The following is a 24772-nucleotide window of genomic DNA, read 5'->3' as shown; positions in this document are numbered from 1 at the left end:
TCGAACACACAATCGTCAGGACAGTCCGAAAGAGGCAGAAGATATGCGCTAAACCCACAATCGACAGGACAGTCCGAAAGAGGCGTAAAGATAAGTCAAGCAAAAAGGTATATCATAAAGGCATTATCATGAGAATACGACTCACTACAAGTAATTATTTATAATAATCCTTCATACTTATAGCATATGTATATATTTCATTTCAGAATTAGACATGCTGGTTAAATAAAATGTAACAAGCGGTAGTGAATAATTTACAACATGTCAAATTTACGGAACGAAATGGAAACATGCACAAGTGACTCATTTATGAGCCCACTACAAAGCATAGTATTGGCCCAACAATTTAATCATGTGACAAGCCCAACGGCCAGGCCACTGCCAGGTTGCTGCCCAGGCCACGGCCAAGCCATCAGACTCGCCAAAACAGACCGCATTGCAGCACTACCAACACGGCTGCTAATGCAGGCCGTAAAAGTTCCAAAACAAGCCGTGATCAGCCCCGACATAACCACCTGTCGACTACCCACAACCACCCATCACACCACTCCATCCCCGTCCTAAAATCTGTCCAAAAACAGGCCCGTAACAGGCTACCCAAATCACTACCCACGGCTGCCCAAGCAGCATCTAAACAGGCACCCAAAACAGGGGTAAGGATGGTTCAAAACTGGGTTTTCAAAGCGGGAAATTCGAGTGTACAGACGACGATATTAGCATGAAGAAACAAGCACGAAAAATAACACCGGGGAACTGTTTTATCCGTCCCAAAATAGAGACCAAACAAACCATGTCACGATTCCTGGTTGAGTTCAAAACAGCACACGGGTCAAAACTAGGACGGAAGTGGAAGCAAAGTTGAGACGGAGACTAAACGCAACTAAAACACTAATAACCCCCACCGAGCTTATTTCAACCATGCTCGAAAATCCATGTAAAACAGTCCGTTTCAAGCGTCATTTTGAGACGGAAATTTAATACAACTACATCGTGCATAACAACAAGCAATCCAAGCATAAAGACAGAATTGATACGATGAAATCGAGCATACAAATGAGGAAAAGTATAAAGAACTTAACTTTATCATACAAGGACATGAAAACGACATATAAAACGGAAATCTCGATATTTTTTCGAGTAACCTATCACCGTTACCTTATGACTTCTTCAATGGACGCGATTCCGACTCAAAACTACTCCGGGTCGTCCAAGCTTGCACCTAGACATCATAATACACGATATTAGCAAGGACTTTCGAGCCATATTAGGGACGGCCGAACTGAAACAGGAGGAAAGTTGGTGTCTTTCTTACATACAGAGAAGGAGAACGACAAGAGGAAGCTAATGGCGCGAAAATTAAGGAAAATGGTTGAGACATGAAGTCGGGATCTGAGGTTTTAGCTCGGACAACGATGGTGTATATATATGGTTTGTTGTTAATGTTGTATACTCGAAAGAAAGAAGAAGAAGGAGTGAGGTAGAGTGCCGGGATAATAACATGAAGTCGGGATCTGAGGTTTTAGCTCGGACAACGATGGTGTATATATATGGTTTGTTGTTAATGTTGTATACTCGAAAGAAAGAAGAAGAAGGAGTGAGGTAGAGTGCCGGGATAATAATAATAATAATAATAATAATAATAATAATAATAATAATAATAATAATAATAATAATAATAATAATGATAATAATGATAATAATGATAATAATGATAATAATGATAATAATGATAATAATGATAATAATAATAATAATAATAATAATAATAATAATAATAATAATAATAATAATAATAATAATAATAATAATAATAATAATAATAATAATAATAATAATAATAATAATAATAATAATAATAATAATAATAATAATAATAATAATAATAATAATAATAATAATAATAATAATAATAATAATAATAATAATAATAATAATAATAATAATAATAATAATAATAATAATAATAATAATAATAATAATAATAATAATAATAATAATAATAATAATAATAATAATAATAATAATAATAATAATAATAATAATAATAATAATAATAATAATAATAATAATAATAATAATAATAATAATAATAATAATAATAATAATAATAATAATAATAATAATAATAATAATAATAATAATAATAATAATAATAATAATAATAATAATAATAATAATAATAATAATAATAATAATAATAATAATAATAATAATAATAATAATAATAATAATAATAATAATAATAATAATAATAATAATAATAATAATAATAATAATAATAATAATAATAATAATAATAATAATAATAATAATAATAATAATAATAATAATAATAATAATAATAATAATAATAATAATAATAATAATAATAATAATAATAATAATAATAATAATAATAATAATAATAATAATAATAATAATAATAATAATAATAATAATAATAATAATAATAATAATAATAATAATAATAATAATAATAATAATAATAATAATAATAATAATAATAATAATAATAATAATAATAATAATAATAATAATAATAATAATAATAATAATAATAATAATAATAATAATAATAATAATAATAATAATAATAATAATAATAATAATAATAATAATAATAATAATAATAATAATAATAATAATAATAATAATAATAATAATAATAATAATAATAATAATAATAATAATAATAATAATAATAATAATAATAATAATAATAATAATAATAATAATAATAATAATAATAATAATAATAATAATAATAATAATAATAATAATAATAATAATAATAATAATAATAATAATAATAATAATAATAATAATAATAATAATAATAATAATAATAATAATAATAATAATAATAATAATAATAATAATAATAATAATAATAATAATAATAATAATAATAATAATAATAATAATAATAATAATAATAATAATAATAATAATAATAATAATAATAATAATAATAATAATAATAATAATAATAATAATAATAATAATAATAATAATAATAATAATAATAATAATAATAATAATAATAATAATAATAATAATAATAATAATATGGGGATTGTCGCCGATGATCTTTCTTTCAAATGAAAGTGTGCTAAGTATGGGGATTTGTGCGCGGTAGCGGGTTACGGTTTCCTACCTTTCTCTTTCTCTTCACTTCGGGGTTGAGTTCGGATGTTGTTGCCTTGCTCAAGCGGATCCGAAATTCTCGGTATCTCGGGATGGGGCTCGGGTAGCCGCTTACTTTTTTACTCGTATTAGCTTTACTATTGCTAAGGGTGTGGGAGCCCAGATTGTCTCTCGGCTCCCCACCAATTTCATGTAAACCTTTTATTTTTATTATAATGAAAGCTGGGCGCATTTTATAAAAAAAAAAAAAAAAAAAAAAAAAAAAAATAATAATAATAATAATAATAATAATAATAGTAATAATAGTAATAGTAATAGTAATAGTAATAGTAATAGATGTGTATATTAAAGATCAATACTGGCATAACTACTCTCCCCCTGCTGATGCAACCTGGGTTTGGAAAAAATGTGTGTAAAGTAAAGGAGAAGCTCAAGGATGGATTTCATGACAACAAATGGACAATGAGCTCTAAAGGTTACTCTATTAAAGAGGGGTATGCTTGGCTTACTCCTACTCATCCAACTCTGAACTGGACTAATATAGTGTGGAATAGTTGGAATGTCCCTAAACACTCTATGACTACCTGGCTGAGAATGAATGAAGGCATGAATGTGAAGAGTAAGTTGTTTAGATTTGGCATTTGCCTGATGATGATGGTGTATCTTGTGCCACGCACAACCGTAAAAATGGAGCATTTGTTTACGGGATTTGTGTGTATCTTTGTCAAAGTTCAGACCTGTTTGTTGCATTGGTTTGGAGGCAGCTTCCTAACAATAGACAGACTGAGTGCTGCTAGCAGGAATACTATGCAATGGAAATTTAAGGTGGACATGTTCAATGCTTATTGCTATGCTATTTGGTTCCAAAGAAACAATGCCAGGATCAATACCTGGTTAGTGAGACCTGAAGTTACTGTTGCTCGAATAGAGGATGACATTAAGAGAAGGATTAAAATGAAATGTAAGGCTATAGTAGATCAATCTGAGCTACTTTGGCTGCAAAATATGATGTTGGTTTGATATGCTTCTAGTAGGATTCGGTCCTTGAACCTCATGTAATTATTTTTTTGATATGATATATATAATATACTCACATTACACCAAAAAATAATAATAATAGTAATAGTAATAGTAATAGTAATAGTAATAGTAATAGTAATAGAAATAGTAATAGTAATAGTAATAGTAATAGTAATAGTATAGTAGTAGTAATAACAATAATAACAATAATAACAATAATAATAACAATAACAATAACAATAACAATAATAATAACAACAATAATAATAACAACAATAATAACAATAATAATAATAATAATAATAATAATAATAATAATTATTATTATTATTATTATTATTATTATTATTATTATTATTATTATTATTATTATTATTATAAAAAAAGGATTTTATAAATGAGTTGAAAAAAGTAGGTACGAGTTGTCGACTTGTGATTGGTTCGGGTTTAACTTAGATTCAAAAGTGAAATGTGACGGTCTTTTGCTAGACGAAAATATGTGTCAAGTCTATATTAACTTAAGACGGAAACTATTATTATTATCCGACTAAAATACGTATTTTTATATAAATTAAGCTTTAAAATATTACTTTTATAAAAATCATGTTTAAAATAAAATTAATAAAATTAAATAATTTAAAAATATAAAATAAAGTAATTGAACGGTTAAATAAATTATAAATGTCAAAATGAGAAATTCGCTGGTGTTACATGTAGCTTGGTTGGTGGGGATATACTCCCACATAATGTTACTCTCCTCGTGAGTTTTGCCTATTTCACCTTCTTGTAACATGTGTCACTATCATTCTAAGAGCATTACCCACATTGTGTGGGTCTCTCCCTCGTTTTGTCAGCTCCCGCTTACCTTCTACTCTTTTAAATTGACCTTTATTCTAGACTCATTCAAAACCTTAATCACTTCAACTCGTCTTGATTTACTCTGATCTTTTCTCCTTAGTCTTTTGGTCAACTCTAAGTTAAACCCCTTGGACCCGTTGTGATTTTCTTCTATTCATTTTCATTGCTCTTCTTGGCCTATTGCTAACACTCTTAAAACCTAACCTCAAACACCTGTTAACCCAATCTAATAGACCTCTCTTGATTTCCGATGGCACAAAACCGCCTCCTTTTGTACTTTTGCTCTTTTGGTGTGTATTGATTGGATTGCCCGAGATCATTTAGAGCAGTGGTTAATGGATGGACTTTTATGTGTACAACTACTTAACCCTTTTTACCTTCTTTCCCGTGCAATCGCGTGGGTTGTTAAAACTTGGAATATTTATGAAAAGGTACTGCAAACTTGAAATTGTTTATGTTTAAATTTCCTTAAAAATGTCGTTTGCTAATATTCTTAAGTTGTTTTTCTAATTGATCAAACCGAATAAAAAATCCAATTGGTTTTACAGTTTGAACACATAAACGCATGTCAACATATAAAGAAACGTAATTTAGAAAACATTTATTTTTTTTACTTTTATTTATCTTTTTTCATGCTATATGATTATTTTGAGAGATCCCTCGAAAGCATGCTATATGGTTTCATGTTTTTATTATATAGAAGAGTCGAAGTTTAACTAATATGAGATATATGATATAGCCTATGATATTATTTTCCTGAACTATACTACCGATCCGATACATAGTACTTTACTTATATTGTGTAACTATTTGTGCAAATCTTACTAATAAATAATATTTGGTTGAAACGAATTTTTTGATTGGTTATGTTTCTTTTTATATATATTACGTATCGCTACATTATATTTGTGTGAATTTGATTTTAGAGTTGAAAATCACTTTATTTCCATTAGCGACACCGATCTTTTGCCAAATATTTTTTATGTGCGTGCACTCCTTTCAAATGTATTTTATTTACATATTAATCATATGCCATTAAAATATTTAGTAATATAACTTAATTTTTATTATTAGGTTAATATAAGCATGGTGACTAATGAATATTGTTCAAACATTAAATATAATTTATATTTATAAAATTATTTGATTTTGATTTTCAATTGAGGAAAAAACGGGGGTTATAATGTTTATTGTTGGAACTGATTGCTATCCTTATATAACGTGATAATAACCTATCCGAAAATGACTCTAACTTAAAATAACCCGACCCAATGGCAGAGCTTGAAATTAAACCCAGCGGGGGCGAAATATCTTAGCGGGGGGCGAATGGGTAATGGTTTAAGGCAAACTCGAAAAAAGTTGGAAAATTTTAACTAAACCGTTGGAATTTCCGACCGCCCTCACCCTTGTTAGCCCCTCTAGCTCCACCACTAACCCGACCCGACCCATTTTGAACCAAATCCTTGAAAACCTGAATTGTCTCGACCCGAACTTGACCCGGTTGGCTTGTTTTCCAGGTCTATCTCTGTCCCAATCATTTTTTTTACATTTGATTAATATATTCCTTATAAAAATTAAAAGGATAAATAAATGACGGGACGTAAGGAATGTCAGACTTTTTTTTTCTAAGCTAAGTTATCGTGTACCTTTGAAGCAATCATCCTAAGAAAAATCGTTGTTTAATACGGAGTATATTACTACGTGTGTAGTAGAGGTTGGACATCCCAAGAAATTTGTGCAAATTGAAATGATAATAGAATGATATATATAGGCAAATACGCTATTATATCAAAATTTCAAGCGAGTGTCGAGAAATTATTATGATGAAATAAACAGTGGTGGAGCTGAGGGGCGGAGGAAAATTGCCCCCCCCCCCCCCCCCCCCTTAATTTCCGAAGTTTTTTTGAGTGTACCTAATATCATTACCACTTCGCCGCCCCTAAACTTAAATCCTGACTCCGCCACTATGATAATGATAAAACACACAATGAATGGATCGTGTAATGATCAATTTCAGCTTGTCATAGGAAGCAATCAAGTCATTTAACAAAATTTCTAGAATGATAGAACGAATTGCTATGAAATTTATTTGCATTCTCGAGAGTAGCTAGTAATAAACAAAATTAAATCACTCAGATTGATTACAAAGACATTAAAATATGATGGTTACCTAATTATAGTACTAAAATCTATTTCTATAATATTCTTTATATTAATTTTTAATTTTATTTTAAGTGTGTAAAAAATTTTGAATTTACAGACGTTTTATGTTGTGAATGAATATATTGAATAATCCGTATAACATTAGAGTCTATGAATATATATCTATGTTTTTTTTCTATAGTATATTAAATTTTTCATATATATAAATAAATACAAATATTAAGAAATGATCTTTTAATCCAAATAGAAAAGTTAAAAAAAGTAATTTTAAAATAATAAGTGCACAAATATTAAAAAAGAATTTTCTAATTCTAATAGGAAAATTGTAAATGATTAATTATTTCCTAATTCTAATAGAAAAATTGTGAGTAATTAAATTTGAAATTTAAGTAAGTGTTTTTAAAAAGTTGGAGATTACCACGCCGCTCGAAAAAAACCTCAAATATATATTTTTATTGATTTTCCAAGTTGCAAATGACAAAAATTCAAATTCGCTATCAGCACAAATTTCAAACGACGGAATTTTCATCACAAAATTCAAAACTACAAGAGCTGAACCTGAGTTACGAAAGGCATGTCTCTTCCAAGCACTACAAACATCTCCTATAAGCATCAAACTTCCCCAGCAGAATGTCTGAGACCTCTCCACGGAGTTTACTAACAACAAGCAACCTCTTGAAAAATGCTCGATAAAATCAGGCTATTTCCCGCAGTCGATTGCCTCTACGAAATATTAACTCGGCCGACGAGCCTCTACGCAATATTAACCCGGCTGACGAGCCTCTACGCGCCTTACAACACCAACATGGCTAGAGAGCCTGTACGCGTGAACAAGAAGCAATTCAAGGATATATCCCGAAGATTCCTCAGGTATGACTCCTTCCTATTGTTGGAGTAAGTGTCCTCCACAATAGTGCGTTTACATATTAAATCTCGTACAAGGAATATAAGGAACTTATTTCATATATTTGTTAGTTGATTAACGTTAATCGGTAACGCTCGGCTGACTAGAGTTTGACGTTATTGTCGTGTGACGGCGGTGATCAACTGATCCTTTTAGGTCACACCTATAGGATGATGCCCAAATAGAAAAACTAGCATTTGTATGAGATACAAATTAATTAAATCCTTGTATTAATTGACTTTTGATTAAGTCATGTGTATATATTATTTGATGACAAATTACGAACTCGGGCCAAGGGGATTTATTATTTAATTATTCGATAACTAATTAATAAATATTAATTGAAATTTAATAATTAATAGTTAATTAATTAAATTTCTACAGCATGTGTATATGTTTTGAGGCAGAGGTAATTAGCTATTTAAATTTATAAGAGGTTGTAAAATTAGCTAATAAGGGTTCATAAGACACATTTTATATTAATAAAATAGTCTAATAATTACTTAATAGTTAAGTGGTTATTAGTTGTTAATTTGTATTATTTAAATATTAAATAATTAAATTAATATTTAATTATGTAAGATAATTAAATATAAGACTTATAAGCATTTGTGGGACAAATGTCGAAAATCGAAATGGACCAAATGAGGTCCATATGGACCGGTTTTGGAAGGCTTGAACAAGTGTCCAAGTTGTTGACATATAACACCCTTGTGTCCCCTTCCATTTGCCTATAAATACCCCATCTTATACACATGTTAAGGGTTGGAAAAATTTAAGAAAAAAATCACCCATAAGGGGCTCTCTTGGCCGGACCATATTAGGATGAAAAGAGAGTTTTTTTTTCTCCATATTCTTCACAAAAGAATCACTTGATTAATTAGTTAATCATCATCAAATAATTCACATAAATAATAAACATATGCTAATATTATTAATGTAATAATATTACATAATAAACAAGGTTGTCCTATACTTTATCTTGTTAGTAATTTATAGGATAAATTTGGGTTTAATCTTGGGTGCTGTAACACCCCGACCCAAACCTAGGGTCGGGAGCGGTTACTTATGATAGCTCACCAGGCTGTGTACATGGCCCACAGATCAACACGGGTCCTTTATAACGCATTTTGTCCTCACTCATACGCATCCCGGGAACCTTCCCAGGAGGTCACCCATCCTAAGACTACTCCCAGTCAAGCACGCTTAACTTTGAAGTTGTTTCACATGGATGATCATAAAAGAAAGTGCACTTTGTTGATATGAGTATTACTTCCAATCTCTTTAAGCACTAGTCATTTAAGCCTATCACTGGACCTCTTCAATTACCGTGGGGTGTTACAGTCACCCCCACTTGAAGAACTCAACGTCCTCGTTGCGCCTGGGAGCATAACCGCTAACCCAGAATCCTCCCCCGCTAGGTGTGTGATCACAATGGAACTGCCTCCAGGAGCGTATAACAACTGCCTCCGATCACCACACGGTCGCAGGGTTGCTCTGATACCACTTGTAACACCCCGACCCAAACCTAGGGTCGGGAGCGGTTACTTATGATAGCTCACCAGGCTGTGTACATGGCCCACAGATCAACACGGGTCCTTTATAGCGCATTTTGTCCTCACTCATACGCATCCCGGGAACCTTCCCAGGAGGTCACCCATCCTAAGACTACTCCCAGTCAAGCACGCTTAACTTTGGAGTTCTTTCACATGGATGACCATAAAAGAAAGTGCACTTTGTTGATATGAGTAGTACTTCCAATCCCTTTAAGCACTAGTCATTTAAGCTTATCACTGGACCTCTTCAATTACCGTGGGGTGTTACAGGTGCATCCTAAGGAGATCACCTTGTTTTGTGATTAAGGTTATAGGAGGATCATCCATCATAATTTAGCTCAAGAACTACAATAGGAAGGAGTCCTATAGTGGTGCCCATTTTGCCATTTTTATCATTGTAAGGATCTTTCCATCTTATTTCCTTGCATGCATGTAGGATTTAGGCCATCCTATAAAATTAGATGATAATTTTAATATCATTAGAAGAGTCTAATGAGGGTCTAAATACTAACAAGTGGTATCAGAGCAATGTTAAGTATATGCATGCAACATTTAGACGATTTTACGAGTTTATACAATAAAATTGGTAAAATATGATATTTTGTTGTTAAAAATAGTTTTATCAAAAAATATGGTCTTGCATGTATATAATCTGGTACTAAGTTAATATGGGTCAAAAAATTTAATTTGTAAAATTTAATGGCATTTTATGACATTTTAAGACAAAACAAAAGGCATAAAATTGAATTAAAGTGCATTAATCTTAATTAAGGATTATTTAAATTATGTTGCATATTAATTTTATGCATTATTATTTAAAAATAATCACATGCATGTTCTATTTATGAGAACTAGAAATTTTAAAAATTAGCGTGATTAATTTAGGTTGTTTATTGATTTTTATTTGATAAAAATAGATAAATAATGGTTATTTTACAAATAAATATTTGTTTTAACTTTGGGCTCGAAATTTTTTGTTTTTTAGCACCTGAAAATTGTTCCAAAATGTTTAAAATTTTATTTCGAAGTCATTTCATTTTTAATGATTTAATTTGGAATTAAATCGTAAAATTGACGCTTTATCGATAAAAATTGCGAAAATTGTTTTAAAACAATTTTATGGCCAAATGTGTCTCATGAATGTCATTTTAGTGTATGACCAGAATGTACAAAAACCTAAGATTTGATTTTTCTATAAAAGTTTTGATTAAATTGAGTTTTTCATAAAAGTTATGAATTTTTAAGCTATTTTAGCTATAAAAAATATTTTTAAACCCATTGAACCACAAAACATATAGTGGGAATAATTATTTTATGGTTATACTAGATTAGTATGATAAGTAAATCTTAAAATTATTTGAAGAATTGATTAAGGGTTTTTTAATGGTCAAACTTTCGTCAAAGCAAGCTCAAATGATCGTTGTTGGTAAGTTAGACGATTTGGCATGACATTTTAAATATTGCATCTTTAATAATCATATGGATGAATATTTGAAGTATTTATATTATGTAATTTTACCTAGTATGGCCATATTTAGAAGTTGGTATTTCCCGCAATGTAAGGGAATATCGACTTGTTTTGTAATTAATTGCTATTTCGCATTGCCTAATTTGTAATTAATTAATAGTTTTATTTTTATTATAAATTGTATAATAGGATATTGCTATGTAATTTGATTACCAGTAGTTAGTTTGTTTTATCTCAAGAAGGTGTATCCTAAATATGGAGTACCCTCAAGACGGTGTTTTCATAAAGGAGTTCCGAAGTCCAAAAGAAGGAGGCCATTTTATGAAGACTCAATGGACCAAGGAGTTGTTCTTCGAAGTGTATGTTTCCTTTAAGTTAATTAGATTAACTAGGTGGCCATATTAGGATTTTTTGCTTTTTATAATTATGCATTCATGCCAAATCTTCACTATATATTTTTTTCATTGTTATCGATTTAATTGTCTACCATTCACTAATTTTGTTCACTTAAAAGTGATAGACAATTAAATTGATAAGATCTCTCACCTCTAAAAATTGAGATTAGCCTTACCAAAGATTAGAACCTATAAATCCCTTCTTCATTAGAGGTAGGCTCGGATCACCGAGGTACACTCTTTTTACGTTGGGTAAATAGGGTAAAAAAAGTTATTACACGTAAAAATTGGTTGGATTCAACGGGATTGATATGTGTTGAATCGCTCCACCGCGCCCATGTTGGAATATGTGTCCTCAACAATAGTGCGAGCACATGTTTAAATCTCATATTAAGAATACGTAAGGGATGATTCATTTATATAGTCAACTAATCAACATTAATCAGTAATGATCAGCTAACTAGAGTTAGACATTACTGTCGTTTGACGGTGGTGATCAGTTGATCCCTTAAGGTCACACCTAAAGGAGAATTCCCTTAATAGACAAATTGATTAATTGTATGATGATACAAGTTAATCAATTCCTTAAAATTGAACAATTCAATTGTGAGAGAGAATATTTTATATCTTATTATAATTTGATTTAATAAGATTTATTTTAGTAATTGAAATACTTTATTACTAAAATTGATTATTGTTTGTGAAACAATTGAGATAAGAATGAATGGTTGATTATAATTACAATATGTTGTGAATTATAATTATATGACTCATTTTATTTATGTGATCAAGAATCACTAGTCAATTTGTTGTATGTAATTTAATTAATTTATGAAATGATATTTATTTGATAAATATGCATTAAATTAATTAATAACATGTAACATACTATATGTGACATATTGTGTGACAAGTGACAAATTGACAAAATAAAATAGTAGTCCATTTTATACATGGTGACCGAAATGGAGGGAGTAGTAGTGGATTGTGGTTGATTTATTTTATGTGATAAAATAGCATAATCATACCTAGTCTAACTAGTCTTACACCTACTATGTCTTGTGAAGAACAAAAGGAAAAGCAAGTGCCATGCATTGGCCTTGTGATCCCTCCTAAACCGGCACCCCCTTTGGCATATAGAGAAATTATTTTCTCTATTATTCATTCATTCATCATTCATCATTCATTACATGCAATTTTGCTCTTCTCTCCCACTTCTCTCTAAAACAAGCTTTTAGAAATATTAATTTGTTCATCTAATATTATAACAAACATTGGATTACTAGTGTAGTAATAAATATAATATTGGAATCATTTTAAAGATACTAGTGTATTAATCTAGTTAATTAATATATTAGTTTAAGGGACTTGTCTTGGTTGCAATCAAAAGGAGGATCTCTACATTGGGATTTTGGAGAATCATCGATTACATTTTAGCTCAACAAAAAATAAGGAAGGTGACCTTATTTGTGCCCATATTTTCGAGCCATATAACAATGTAAGGGACATTGTTTTTCTTATTTAATCTCTTATTTAGTTATGCATGCACTAGATCTAAAGAACACATATTAAAAGTTAATTAGTTCACTATTAGAAGAGTCTAATAATAGGTATATGAACCTAACAATTGGTATCAGAGCATAGGATGTTGCATGCATAATCGGTTATTGTTTTTCCGAGTTAAAATGTTAACATATAAAACTAAAAATTTGTGATTTATTAGATAAATCCACGAAATATTGATGCATGTTATATATTCTGGCCCTAAAATATTTTTAGGTCATTTGTATGATTTATGGTAATGTATTGCTCATTTTAATGATTTTTAGTGATTTTATTATATTTTTATGACTAAAATTGAAATTAAAATACTAAAAATAGTTAAACTAAGTTTATGACCTTGAATTTTTTATACAACCTCACATGCATATTTTACTTATTATATATAAAATTTCGTATAAATGTGATTAATATTGCATGATTTATGATTTTTATGTGATAAAAATGAATTAAAAGGAGGTAAAATGGTTAAATATAGTTAAACTTTGAACCAGGCCATAAAATTTTAATATGTTGTCACATACATGTTTTACTCACTGTGTGTAAAATTTAAAATGAACTTGATTTATTTAGCATGATTTATGAATTTTTAGAGTAAAAATGGCATAAATAGTGACTATTTTAGCATAAATAGCTAAAACGAATTGCATGGCATGAGAAAATTATTTTAGGTTGCATTTATATCCCACTTATCAGATATAAAGTTGTTAAATTGATTGGATTAATTTTTGTATACATTAGATGTTTTAGTTGATAAACCCGATAAATCGCAACTATATTTTCTCGAAATAAATTCGAAAATTTTAACCATGATTTTTGACATTATGAGTGTCATGGAATTATTCCAGAATGTTTAAAAATTTAAAATTCCAATTTTGAAATTATTGTAATTTAATTTGGATTTATTTCGTCAATGTTATGATTTTAAGGTCAAAAATGAGCATAAAAATTAAATCAAGTTGAATTATTGTTAAAAATTGAGTGATGAATAATTTTTGAGTCCTAAGAATGTTAGGATAATTAACTTGAGCTTAAATTTGATTTAAGTATTGATGAGTGATTTTAATAAGTTATTATCACCCATTTCCACAAAAGCGGGTTATATAATCGATATAAGTTAAATAGGGCGATTTGACACATAATTTGGCATGATGGACACATATTATAATGCTGCATATTTCAATTATTGAATGTCATTTTTATTTATATAATTTTGAATTATGTAATTTTATCTTAGTATGGCCTTAGCTTTAATCGATAATGAAAGGGGATATTGATTCGGTTGTAATTTAATGTGATCTCGTATCACTTTTATTTTTACTAGTTTTTCATATTATAAATGTATAATAGGAATAGCTTTTTATTTTTATTATTATTTGTAATCATGGAGTTTCTTCAAGACGGTGCCATTCGGAAAGGTGTTCCGATGAAGACGGTGTTCTTGGAAGGCGTGCCACTTGAAGATTCAAGGGACCAAAAGAGTTGGCTTCCGAATATGTAATAGATTATTTGATTTTTTATTTTAGGAAGGTCATACTAGGGATTTATTATTGCTTTGCATTTCTTTTAATATGTTGCATGCATTGCCAAATCGCCATAACAACACATGCATATCATATCGAGTCATCGACCGTGTCAATCATAATTATCATAGTTCACCTCTTTAGTTCACTTAAAACGTGATAGATAATAAATTAACAAGACCTCTTACTAAATAATAATTGAGAATTAGCCTTACCAAATAGTAGAAACCATGAGTCCCAATTTCATAAGGAAGTAGGCTCGGCTCACCGGGGTGCGAAACTTGTTACGTTGGGTAAGTGGGTAATAAAATGTTATTACATCGAAATTTGGATTGAGCTCAATGGAAGTATTCGTGATCGTAGTCGCATGTGTTCCGGGCTAAAGATAAATATTAAAGTAATTTTATCGACCGAGAGTTTTAGAAGTAGAATCGATTAAAGAGTTAATCCACCGAGTTATATTGATTAGGGATGAATCGGCTCACCGTAAATGGGGTCAAATGGGCATATTTTGGGTTATGATGGCTGTGGCTAGTCGAAGGGAATAAGTGTGATAGGAATTGTCCACCCCCTTGTCAGGGTTAAAACAATATCTCAGGGCCAAACCACTCTCGATATGATCACTTGCAAGTACGACCTGAAAGACACCTTGCATTGAGTGGGAGATAGTAATAGGATAAGAGAATTGGTGACGCACACTTGTCGAGGACAAGTGGGAGATTGTTGGAATATGTGTCCTCCGACAATAATGCGATCACAACTGTCGATCATGATGATCCCATGTTTAAGTCTCATTTTAAGAATACAATTGTGAAGTAATATTTTACTGTCAACTGGTCCACACATATCGGTAATGATTGGCTGACTAGAGTTTGACATTACTGTCGTGCGACGGTGGTGATCAGTTGATCCCCTTAGGTCATACCTAAAGGGTAACACTTTTAATTGAGTATTTAATTGATCGTATGACGATACGGGTTAATTAAAATACTTAAAATTGACGGACGATTTTGGAATTAATATTTACGTATCTCATTATAATTTGATTAAATAAGATACGGTCTAAGTGATCGAATTTTTTTATTACTTAGATGAAATTATTGTTTACGGAAACAATTGAATTTGAATGAATAATTTTTTATAAATACAAGATGTTGTGATTTATAATTGGTAAATCATTTTGGTACAAGAAGTAATTATGAATTACTAAGTCGATTTTGTACATGACGTATTTTTATTAATACGTTGATTTTTAATATGTTAAAAATGCATAACAATTTTACATGACTTGTGACATGTGACAAATTGATAAATTGACAAAGATAAAATGGAATCCATTTTATCTTAAATTGACCGCAATGGAGGGTGATTTAGGCTAAATATTGTGTTAATTAATTTTTAAGTGGAAAGCATAATTATTTACCTAAATACTAGCCATGCATACCTAGTTACTCTTGTGAAGAACACTTTGGTCTTGCATTGGCCATCACCACCCCCCCTCCCCCCTACCCGGTTTTGTCATAGAGAAAAGCCAAGGGTTTTTCTCTATAATTTACCTAATACACTACATCAATAGTTAGTGTATTATTCATTCTTAAAACATCTAAAAATAGAGAGTTTTTAGAGAGATTATTACTTCTTCTTCTCCCTTCTCTTAACCGAAAATAAGAGACCAAATTCAATATTTTGGGTCAATTTTATTTAGATTAATATTGTTTTAGTATTAATAATATTAATCTTTTAAGGGGTTACTTTGGGTATTCATCTTTGGGAGAGATTCTACCCTTGAATCTTTGTTCATCCATATTAGGAGAGCTCAAGAACAAGTGAGTAGGAGAACTCATTTGTGCCCAATAATCCGAAATTTCTATTGTAAGAATGACGATTTCTTCTTCATCTTTATTCATGTTTGCATGCATAAGATCCAAATTAATTTTATGACTAAATTAGATTGAAACATATATGAATATGTCGAAATAATGAGATATAGATTTCTAACAAGCGGTATCATGAGCCTTAGGTTGTTTGCATGCAAATCGGTTATAGTTTTTCCGAGTTATACGATTAACAAATAAAACTTATAAATTTGTGTTTATTATGATATATCACGAAATCAATTATGCATGTTAAAGTTTCTGATCCTAAAATGTATTTAGGATATTTTGGTTAATTTATGGATTTTTATTGTTCATTTTATATAATAATGGCATTAAAATGTGATTTTATGATAAAAATGTCATTTTTGGACTAAAATTAGCTAAAATTCGTTTTGTCCAGTGGTTTTTGGATATGTTTTCAGATATATTATATTTTGATGACCTGTAAATTTTCATAATTTTATGAGTTCTTATGCTCGAAATATGGATTTTTCATGATAAAATCGAATTTAAATGATAAAATAGGTTAATATGAGTAATATTTCGAATCTGATCATAGCAATTTAGTATATTGTCACATGCAATTTCATAAGATGTGTGCAAAATAATTGGCTATAATGAAGTTTTTATGCATGATTTATGAATTTTTGATGAAAAATAACATAAATAGTGACTTTAATTAGTGAAAAATTGCTAAAACATATTTCATGACTAAAGGAAAAACGTCACATGTTGCATTTTATCATATATTTCAGATCTAAAATTGAAAAGTTGATAAATATAATTTTTCTCATATTTTTATGATTATAATTGATAAATCCGATTAACCGCAACATTGTTTTTCCCCGATAAATTTCAAAATTTTTAACCTAAGTTTTTGAACATTATGAGTGTCATGGTATTTTTCCAGAATGTTCATGAGTTTAAATTTCAAATTTTAAATTTATTTGAAATTTTTATGATTTATTTGAAGTTTATGGCATTATATTGTATTTTTAAGTCCTTTTATGAACAATATTAAGAAATGTAAGTTAATTATTGTCAATATGTTAGTGGAGACTAATTTTGTGTCCTAAGATGGTTAGGGTAATTAACTAGTACATAAATATGAATTTATGTAATTATTGTGATTATAAAATGTTAAATCACGCAAATCCGCAAAAACCGATTAATATACGATATTGGCTCCTTAAAGGCAATTTAGCATAAAATTGGGCATGTTCATACATATTATAATGCTGCATTTTATTTATGATTGTCATAATTTTATTTTATGTAATTTTATTTTATGTAATTTTTACTTAGTATGGCCTTAGTTTTTTAATTGGTATTACCCGAAATAATGGGAATATCAATTCGGTTGTAATTTATTGTGATCTCGTATCACCGTTTTGTAATTTAATAGATTTATTTTATTTTAATTACAAATGTATAATAGAAAATTATGTAATTTGTTATGTAATTTATTTATTCCGGAGTTCCTTGAAGACGGTGCCACTCAAGAAGGCGATCCATTAAAGACGGTGTTACCTCGAGATGCGTGCCAAAACCGAAGTTCAAGGGACCAATGGAGTTGGTTTCCGAATTTGTAATAGTTTATTAGATTTACTATTTTAGGAAGGCCATACTAGGATTTAATTTATACTTTGCATTTTATTTATATGTTGCATGCATCGCTAAATCGCCATAACTAAAACATGCATTATCATTTGATCGAGTATTTCGACCGTGTCAATTACAATTATCGAAGTTCATCGCTTTAGTTCACTTAAAACGTGATAGATAATAAATTGACATGACCTCTCGCTAAAATAAACAATTGAGACATAGCCTTACCAAAAAGTAGAAACCATGAAAACCTATTTCGTGAGGGAGTGCACTGGGCTTTACCGGGGTACAAACCTTGTTACGTAGGGGAAGTGGGTGATAAATGTCTACCCACCGAATTTATAAAGATGAGGGTTGTTTTCGGCTTTACCGATGCCCAAGTTTATGTAAATTTGGATCATGGACACATTTATTCGAAATTTGGGTTGAACTCAACGAAAGTATTCTCGACGGTTGCCGGATGTGTTTCGGGCTAATGATAAATTTTAATGTAAATTTATCAACCAAGAGTTCTAAAAGTAGAATCGATTAAAAAGTTAATCCACCGAGTTATATTGATAAGGGTTGTTTTTCGGCTTTACCGATGCCTAAGTTAATATGAATTTGGGTCTTGGAATCATTTATCAAAGTTGGGTAGAGGTCACTAGATAAATGCAATAAAACTTGTTTAAATTAAATTTTTACGAGTGTTATTATTATTTTGAAAACGACATATGTTTTATTCCTTCAATTTTCGTTTTGTAGATCGCATCTATTTCTCATAACAAATGGCCACTCCAAACACCAACGCCACACCTCTCACTAATACTTCATGGCTCCGATCCTTCATGGATCGTTGTAAACATGAAAAGAATGGGTCAAATTTCTCCGATTGGGATGCCCAACTCAAATTAGCCGCCCAAGGTGACGACAAGTTTCGTTACCTCACCGAGGCCTCTCCACCCGAACCTAATGCTAGGTCGAGTGCCGCTACTAGGGAAGCATATGAGGCTTACCACAAGGAGTCCGCCGCAATGAAAAATGTGTTGATTTTTGCGATGGAGGCGGATCTCCAAAGGAGAGCCTTTAAAATGGGCACCGTTAATGAAAACTATTCCAAGCTTGTGACAATGTTTTCACAAACTCCGAGGATCGTCCAATATGAGGCGGCCGCGACATTCTTTGATCTCGACTTTAAAGAGGGCCAAAAGGTTAGCCCTCACGTGCTCAAATTAATGGAGCTAGTCGAGACTTTGAAGATTCAAAAGGTTGAAATCCCCAAAGAGCTCATTGTAGATAGAATTCTACACTCCTTATCCAAAGTCAAGGCATATGTTCAATTCCGGGTGAATTTTAACATGCAAGACAAGGACGTGTCTCTTGAAGAGTTGCACAAGTTACTTGTGCAAGCCGAAAGAGACATGGGTTTAAATGTTAACCCACTTAAGGATGTGCTTAACATAAGCACCAAGAACAAGGGGAAGTTCAAAAAGAATGGGAAGAAGGGTAAGAAGCAAGCTCCCACTTTCACCAAGGCTAAGACTTTTGAAGCTAGCACTTCCAAGACCAAGAAGGGTCCTCTTGATAAATGCCATTATTGTAATGGTGTTCGACATTGGAAAAGGAATTGTTCTAAGTATCTTGGTGACATCAAAGCTGGAAAGATCACTCCAGTAGGTAAATGACTATCCTTTCTTTTATGTTTCTAATTCAACTATGGTATTGTGATACAAAGTTGTGATAATGTATCCCCTTTTTATTGTAAATAGGGCCTCCACCAAGCAAGGACAAGGGAAAGGAAAAGCAAGCTTGAGAAATCATCAAGAAGCTAGGAGTAGCTTCCATGAAGCTTGGCTTTTTATTGTCTTATTTTAATTTATGTTTCGGATTTTTAGAACTATTTTGATTTCCGTGTTCGACATGGAAATGATTGATCCTTTCTAAACAATTGTTGTATTTTGGATTATGGTGGTTTGGTTTGCAACCCAAGTCACCCCTTTTATCGTATTTTCCTTGTTCTAAAAATTCGTCTTTATATGCTTGCACATAGAAACATATGATCATCCACTTAAAGTGATATAATAGACAACTATAATGATGGGATTCATTATATGTTCACAAGCTTAAGGCTTGTGTATGATCAATTATAAAGTGATGTTGAGTTGATGAACTCTCTTAAAGGAAAGTCAATCACCAAGTACATTTATCAAATCTAAAACAATTAGTCAACCTATGAGATAGTCCTCCTTATACTTCAAAAATCATCATTTGTGTCTCATAAGCTATCTTTGAATCTCTAGTGTATTTATTCTAAAGATAGAGTGGGAGAAAAATGAAGACACAAAGAACACAAAGCAAATTTGTATACTTATGTAAATGAGATCTACGCAAGAAAGAATGATTTGTATACCTATATAGATAGTGTACACGAATAGATGAGATCTATGGTCTCGAATAGTTGAAATCTACATGACAAAAGAGACCAAGTGAAGTAATCAAAAGAATATGTTCTCAAGATTACTACACGAGGAGACCAAAAGAAAGTTTTGGAAGAAGAATGACTAAAGTAAAGTCTTAACAAGAGATTTGGCTAGTTTATGAACGACTTTTGACCAATAGTTTGAATACTGATCTTTACTTAAGAGCCTAAATGAAACTAAGTTGCATCCTCGAAAATAAATGAGATTTATGACTAAAAGTTGCAAAGAATGATATGCCGATATCCACAAGAGCTAAGTTAATTGTTAACCACGCTAGTGTCATTACTTAACCTCATTAATGAAAATGAAATGGTTAAACCTCCTACTGAAAAGGGTATTTTGAGAAGGACGTGTATTAGATGTAATTCACATTTAAATAATGACATTGCTACGCATCATTATAAAATGAATGAGTTAGAGATTAAAAATCTCTTTTCATAAGTTTAAGATTGAAACCTTTTCTAAATAGGTATTTTGAAAAGATATGTTGGGAACATTTGGTTTTATCTTAATAACTTGGCAAAGCAAAATATATTTCGATTCTTAAAATGTTTCGATTGAGTAGTCAATTACGAAACATGTGGAATTAAGTGGGAGTTGGAAATTATCATGTGAAGACATGGAATTTAGTGGGAGCAATCATCTTGTAAAATTGATAACTCATTACTCATTGAGAATGACGAGCTAATACTATCTTTAACAAAGAAGTATTTGAGTTTTCAATTCTGGATGAAAATGGACTATGATGAATCCAAACACATCATGAGTTGTTGGATAAGTATTGAGATATACACATCGAATCAACGAGAAACATAGGTTATTCATGTCAATGAAAATGGAATTGCCATTAGCAGTCATGGTCATTAATTGAACCTAAGAATGGTTGATCACATGATTATAAATTACTAATGTTTCCGCCATTAGAATAATCATGCACATGTCCAATAATGAATCATATGCATAAGATCATGATGAATCATTGGCAAGCCATAGAAGAATCGTCATGAATTCTCGAGGAGAACCAATGAGCGATTCCAGTGTTGGACAGAACACTCTGTTATGTGTCAAGAGGTTGCACATATTGAAGTTCGAACACACGTAAGGATTTATGAAATTTCTAAGCTATTCAAGCTAAAAGGAGAAATAAGAAGTTTGGAAAGATACTTAGTTAAAGTAAGAAGTTACTCAAAACTAATATTTTCTAATATGCTAGGACTTATGAGAAGTGCTAGGCTAATCATCTTGACAATTGTTGCAAGACTCTACAAAACGTATACCTAGTGCATTGTGAGTGGGTAGAACAATTGACCAGTGCAAGTTATATCATCCACCACAAATTCGTTGGTTATGTGATAAACAACCAGAAAGTTCTTTCAAGATAAAGAACCCAAACCTAGGTTGGGAACCTATATGTGTACTTGGTAAGGTTCATGCTATGAAAGATAACGTGAATATAAAGGAAAATGCAATAAAAGAAGTTTAAACACATGGACACATGGTATGTTAAACTTCTATTGCAATCGACTAGTGTTTACACACTTACGATATACATCACAAGGTTGTAATATGGTATTGACTACCCAGATGTGATGTCGACATTCGTCGTTTGAGTTATTATTAACTCACCTTATACTTTGTTACATCCAAACGGGTTGTAGAGACAATTGAACCCCGTTAAAGTGAACGCGAATTAGCATTGTATTCGCCCATAGTTACTGATATGAGGTGACGTCTCGAAGTGACTAGAGTGTGATACGATTGATGGCAAGTTCAAGTGCCATGAAGTCATGTGAGATGACTAGTCGATCACATAGGCAGACTGTTAGGAACACTTTGTCGGGCCTTATGACCGCTTATAGAGTTCTGGCAAATTTATATAGCCTGGTCGTGGCGAGAGCTACTATAGTATTCTAATGAGTCGATTCTTTTGACTAAAGACTGTTCGCCTAAGATGGCACGGTTTTTGATTAACTTTGATTTGTGTTACTACGACCTTCGTAAATGGGGTCAAATGGGCATATTTTGGGTTATGATGGCTGTGGCTAGTCGAAGGGAATAAGTGCGATAGGAATTGTCCACCCCTAGTCAGGGTTATAAAAATATCTCCGGGCCACTCGAGGAGTAATGAACTGGAAATGCGTGGCCACGCTCGGAAGGTATCCATGGTGGATAAATTCTGGTCAATCAGTTATTCTCCAGATCGAGGAAACCACTCTCGATGTGATCACTTGCAAGTACGACCTGAAAGACACCTTACATTGAGAGGGAGATAGTAATAGGACAAGAGAATTGGTGACGCACACTTGTCGAGGACAAGTGGGAGATTGTTGGAATATGTGTCCTCCGACAATAATGCGATCACAACTGTCGATCATGATGATCCCATGTTTAAGTCTCATTTTAAGAATACAATTGTGAAGTAATATTTTACTGTCAACTGGTCCACACATATCGGTAATGATTGGCTGACTAGAGTTTGACATTACTGTCGTGCGACGGTGGTGATCAGTTGATCCCCTTAGGTCATACCTAAAGGGTAACACTCTTAATTGAGTATTTAATTGATCGTATGACGATACGGGTTAATTAAAATACTTAAAATTGACGGACGATTTTGGAAGTAATATTTACGTATCTCATTATAATTTGATTAAATAAGATACGGTCTAAGTGATCGAATTTTTTTATTACTTAGATGAAATTATTGTTTACGGAAACAATTGAATTTGAATGAATAATTTTTTATAAATACAAGATGTTGTGATTTATAATTGGTAAATCATTTTGGTACAGGTAATTATGAATTACTAAGTCCATTTTGTACATGACGTATTTTTATTATTACGTTGATTTTTAATATTTTAAAAATGCATAACAATTTTACATGACTTGTGACATGTGACAAATTGATAAATTGACAAAGATAAAATGGAATCCATTTTATCTTATATTGACCGAAATGGAGGGTGATTTAGGCTAAATATTGTGTTAATTAATTTTTAAGTGGAAAGCATAATCATTTACCTAAATACTAGCCATGCATACCTAGTTACTCTTGTGAAGAACACCTTGGTCTTGCATTGGCCATCACCACCCCCCCCCCCCTACCCGGTTTTGTCATAGAGAAAAGCCAAGGGTTTTTCTCTATAATTTACCTAACACACTACATCAATAGTTAGTGTATTATTCATTCTTAAAACATCTAAAAATAGAGAGTTTTTAGAGAGATTATTACTTCTTCTTCTCCCTTCTCTTAACCGAAAATAAGAGACCAAATTCAATATTTTGGGTCAATTTTATTTAGATTAATATTGTTCTAGTATTAATAATATTAATCTTTTAAGGGGTTACTTTGGGTATTCATCTTTGGGAGAGATTCTACCCTTGAATCTTTGTTCATCCATATTAGGAGAGCTCAAGAACAAGTGAGTAGGAGAACTCATTTGTGCCCAATAATCCGAAATTTCTATTGTAAGAATGACGATTTCTTCTTCATCTTTATTCATGTTTGCATGCATAAAATCCAAATTAATTTTATGACTAAATTAGATTGAAACATATATGAATATGTCGAAATAATGAGATATAGATTTCTAACAACACCATTGTAACGAACGATCTCCTCAACATAAGCACTAGCAAGTCGGTCCAAACTCCAAGTCTCTTTGATAGGGATGAACCTAGCACACTTGGTCAACCTATCCACAACCACCATACGACATCCTTTCCACTAACGGTCTTAGGCAAAGCCATCACAAAATCCATGGAAATGGACTCCCACTTTCATAAAGGAACATCCAACGGTTGTAGCAAACCACCGGGTCTCTTATGCTCAATCTTCACTTGTTGACAAGTAAGACATCTTCCAACATATGACACAATTTCATTCTTCATGTTAGGCCACCAAAACTGAAGCTTCAAATCCTTATACATCTTGTCTCCTCAGGGGTGAATCGATTAAGGGGATAGATGAGCTTCATCTAGAATTCTCTTCCTCAAATCCAAGGCATCGGGTACATACATGCGTCCTCGGTAACAAAGGTAACCTCTAGCATCAATCTCACAATCTTTAGCTTTCCCTTCCAGAAGCTTGGCTTGAAAACTCTTAAATGTAGCATCATCCACAAGGTTATCTAGAATCTCACGGTGAAGAACGGGCTCGGCAGCCATAGCACCAAGATAATCAAAACCACTCTTCACAAGTTGCAAACTTAACTTACGAAACTCGGTACAA

The 24772-nt window shown here is 31.1% G+C and overlaps 1 protein-coding gene across 1 annotated transcript; it reads left to right on the top strand.

Annotated features, from left to right (window-relative positions):
- Positions 1-3483: 3483 nt before the first annotated feature.
- LOC141652829 (uncharacterized) lies at positions 3484-4167 on the top strand. Its single transcript, XM_074460437.1, has one exon. The coding sequence runs from the start codon at positions 3484-3486 to the stop codon at positions 4165-4167; it is 684 nt and encodes a 227-aa protein (XP_074316538.1).
- The last annotated feature ends 20605 nt before the right edge of the window (positions 4168-24772 follow it).

This window comes from Silene latifolia, chromosome 1 (genome assembly GCF_048544455.1).
Source record: "Silene latifolia isolate original U9 population chromosome 1, ASM4854445v1, whole genome shotgun sequence".
Lineage (NCBI taxonomy): Eukaryota > Viridiplantae > Streptophyta > Magnoliopsida > Caryophyllales > Caryophyllaceae > Silene > Silene latifolia.
This window is presented reverse-complemented; position numbering and strand designations above follow the sequence as displayed.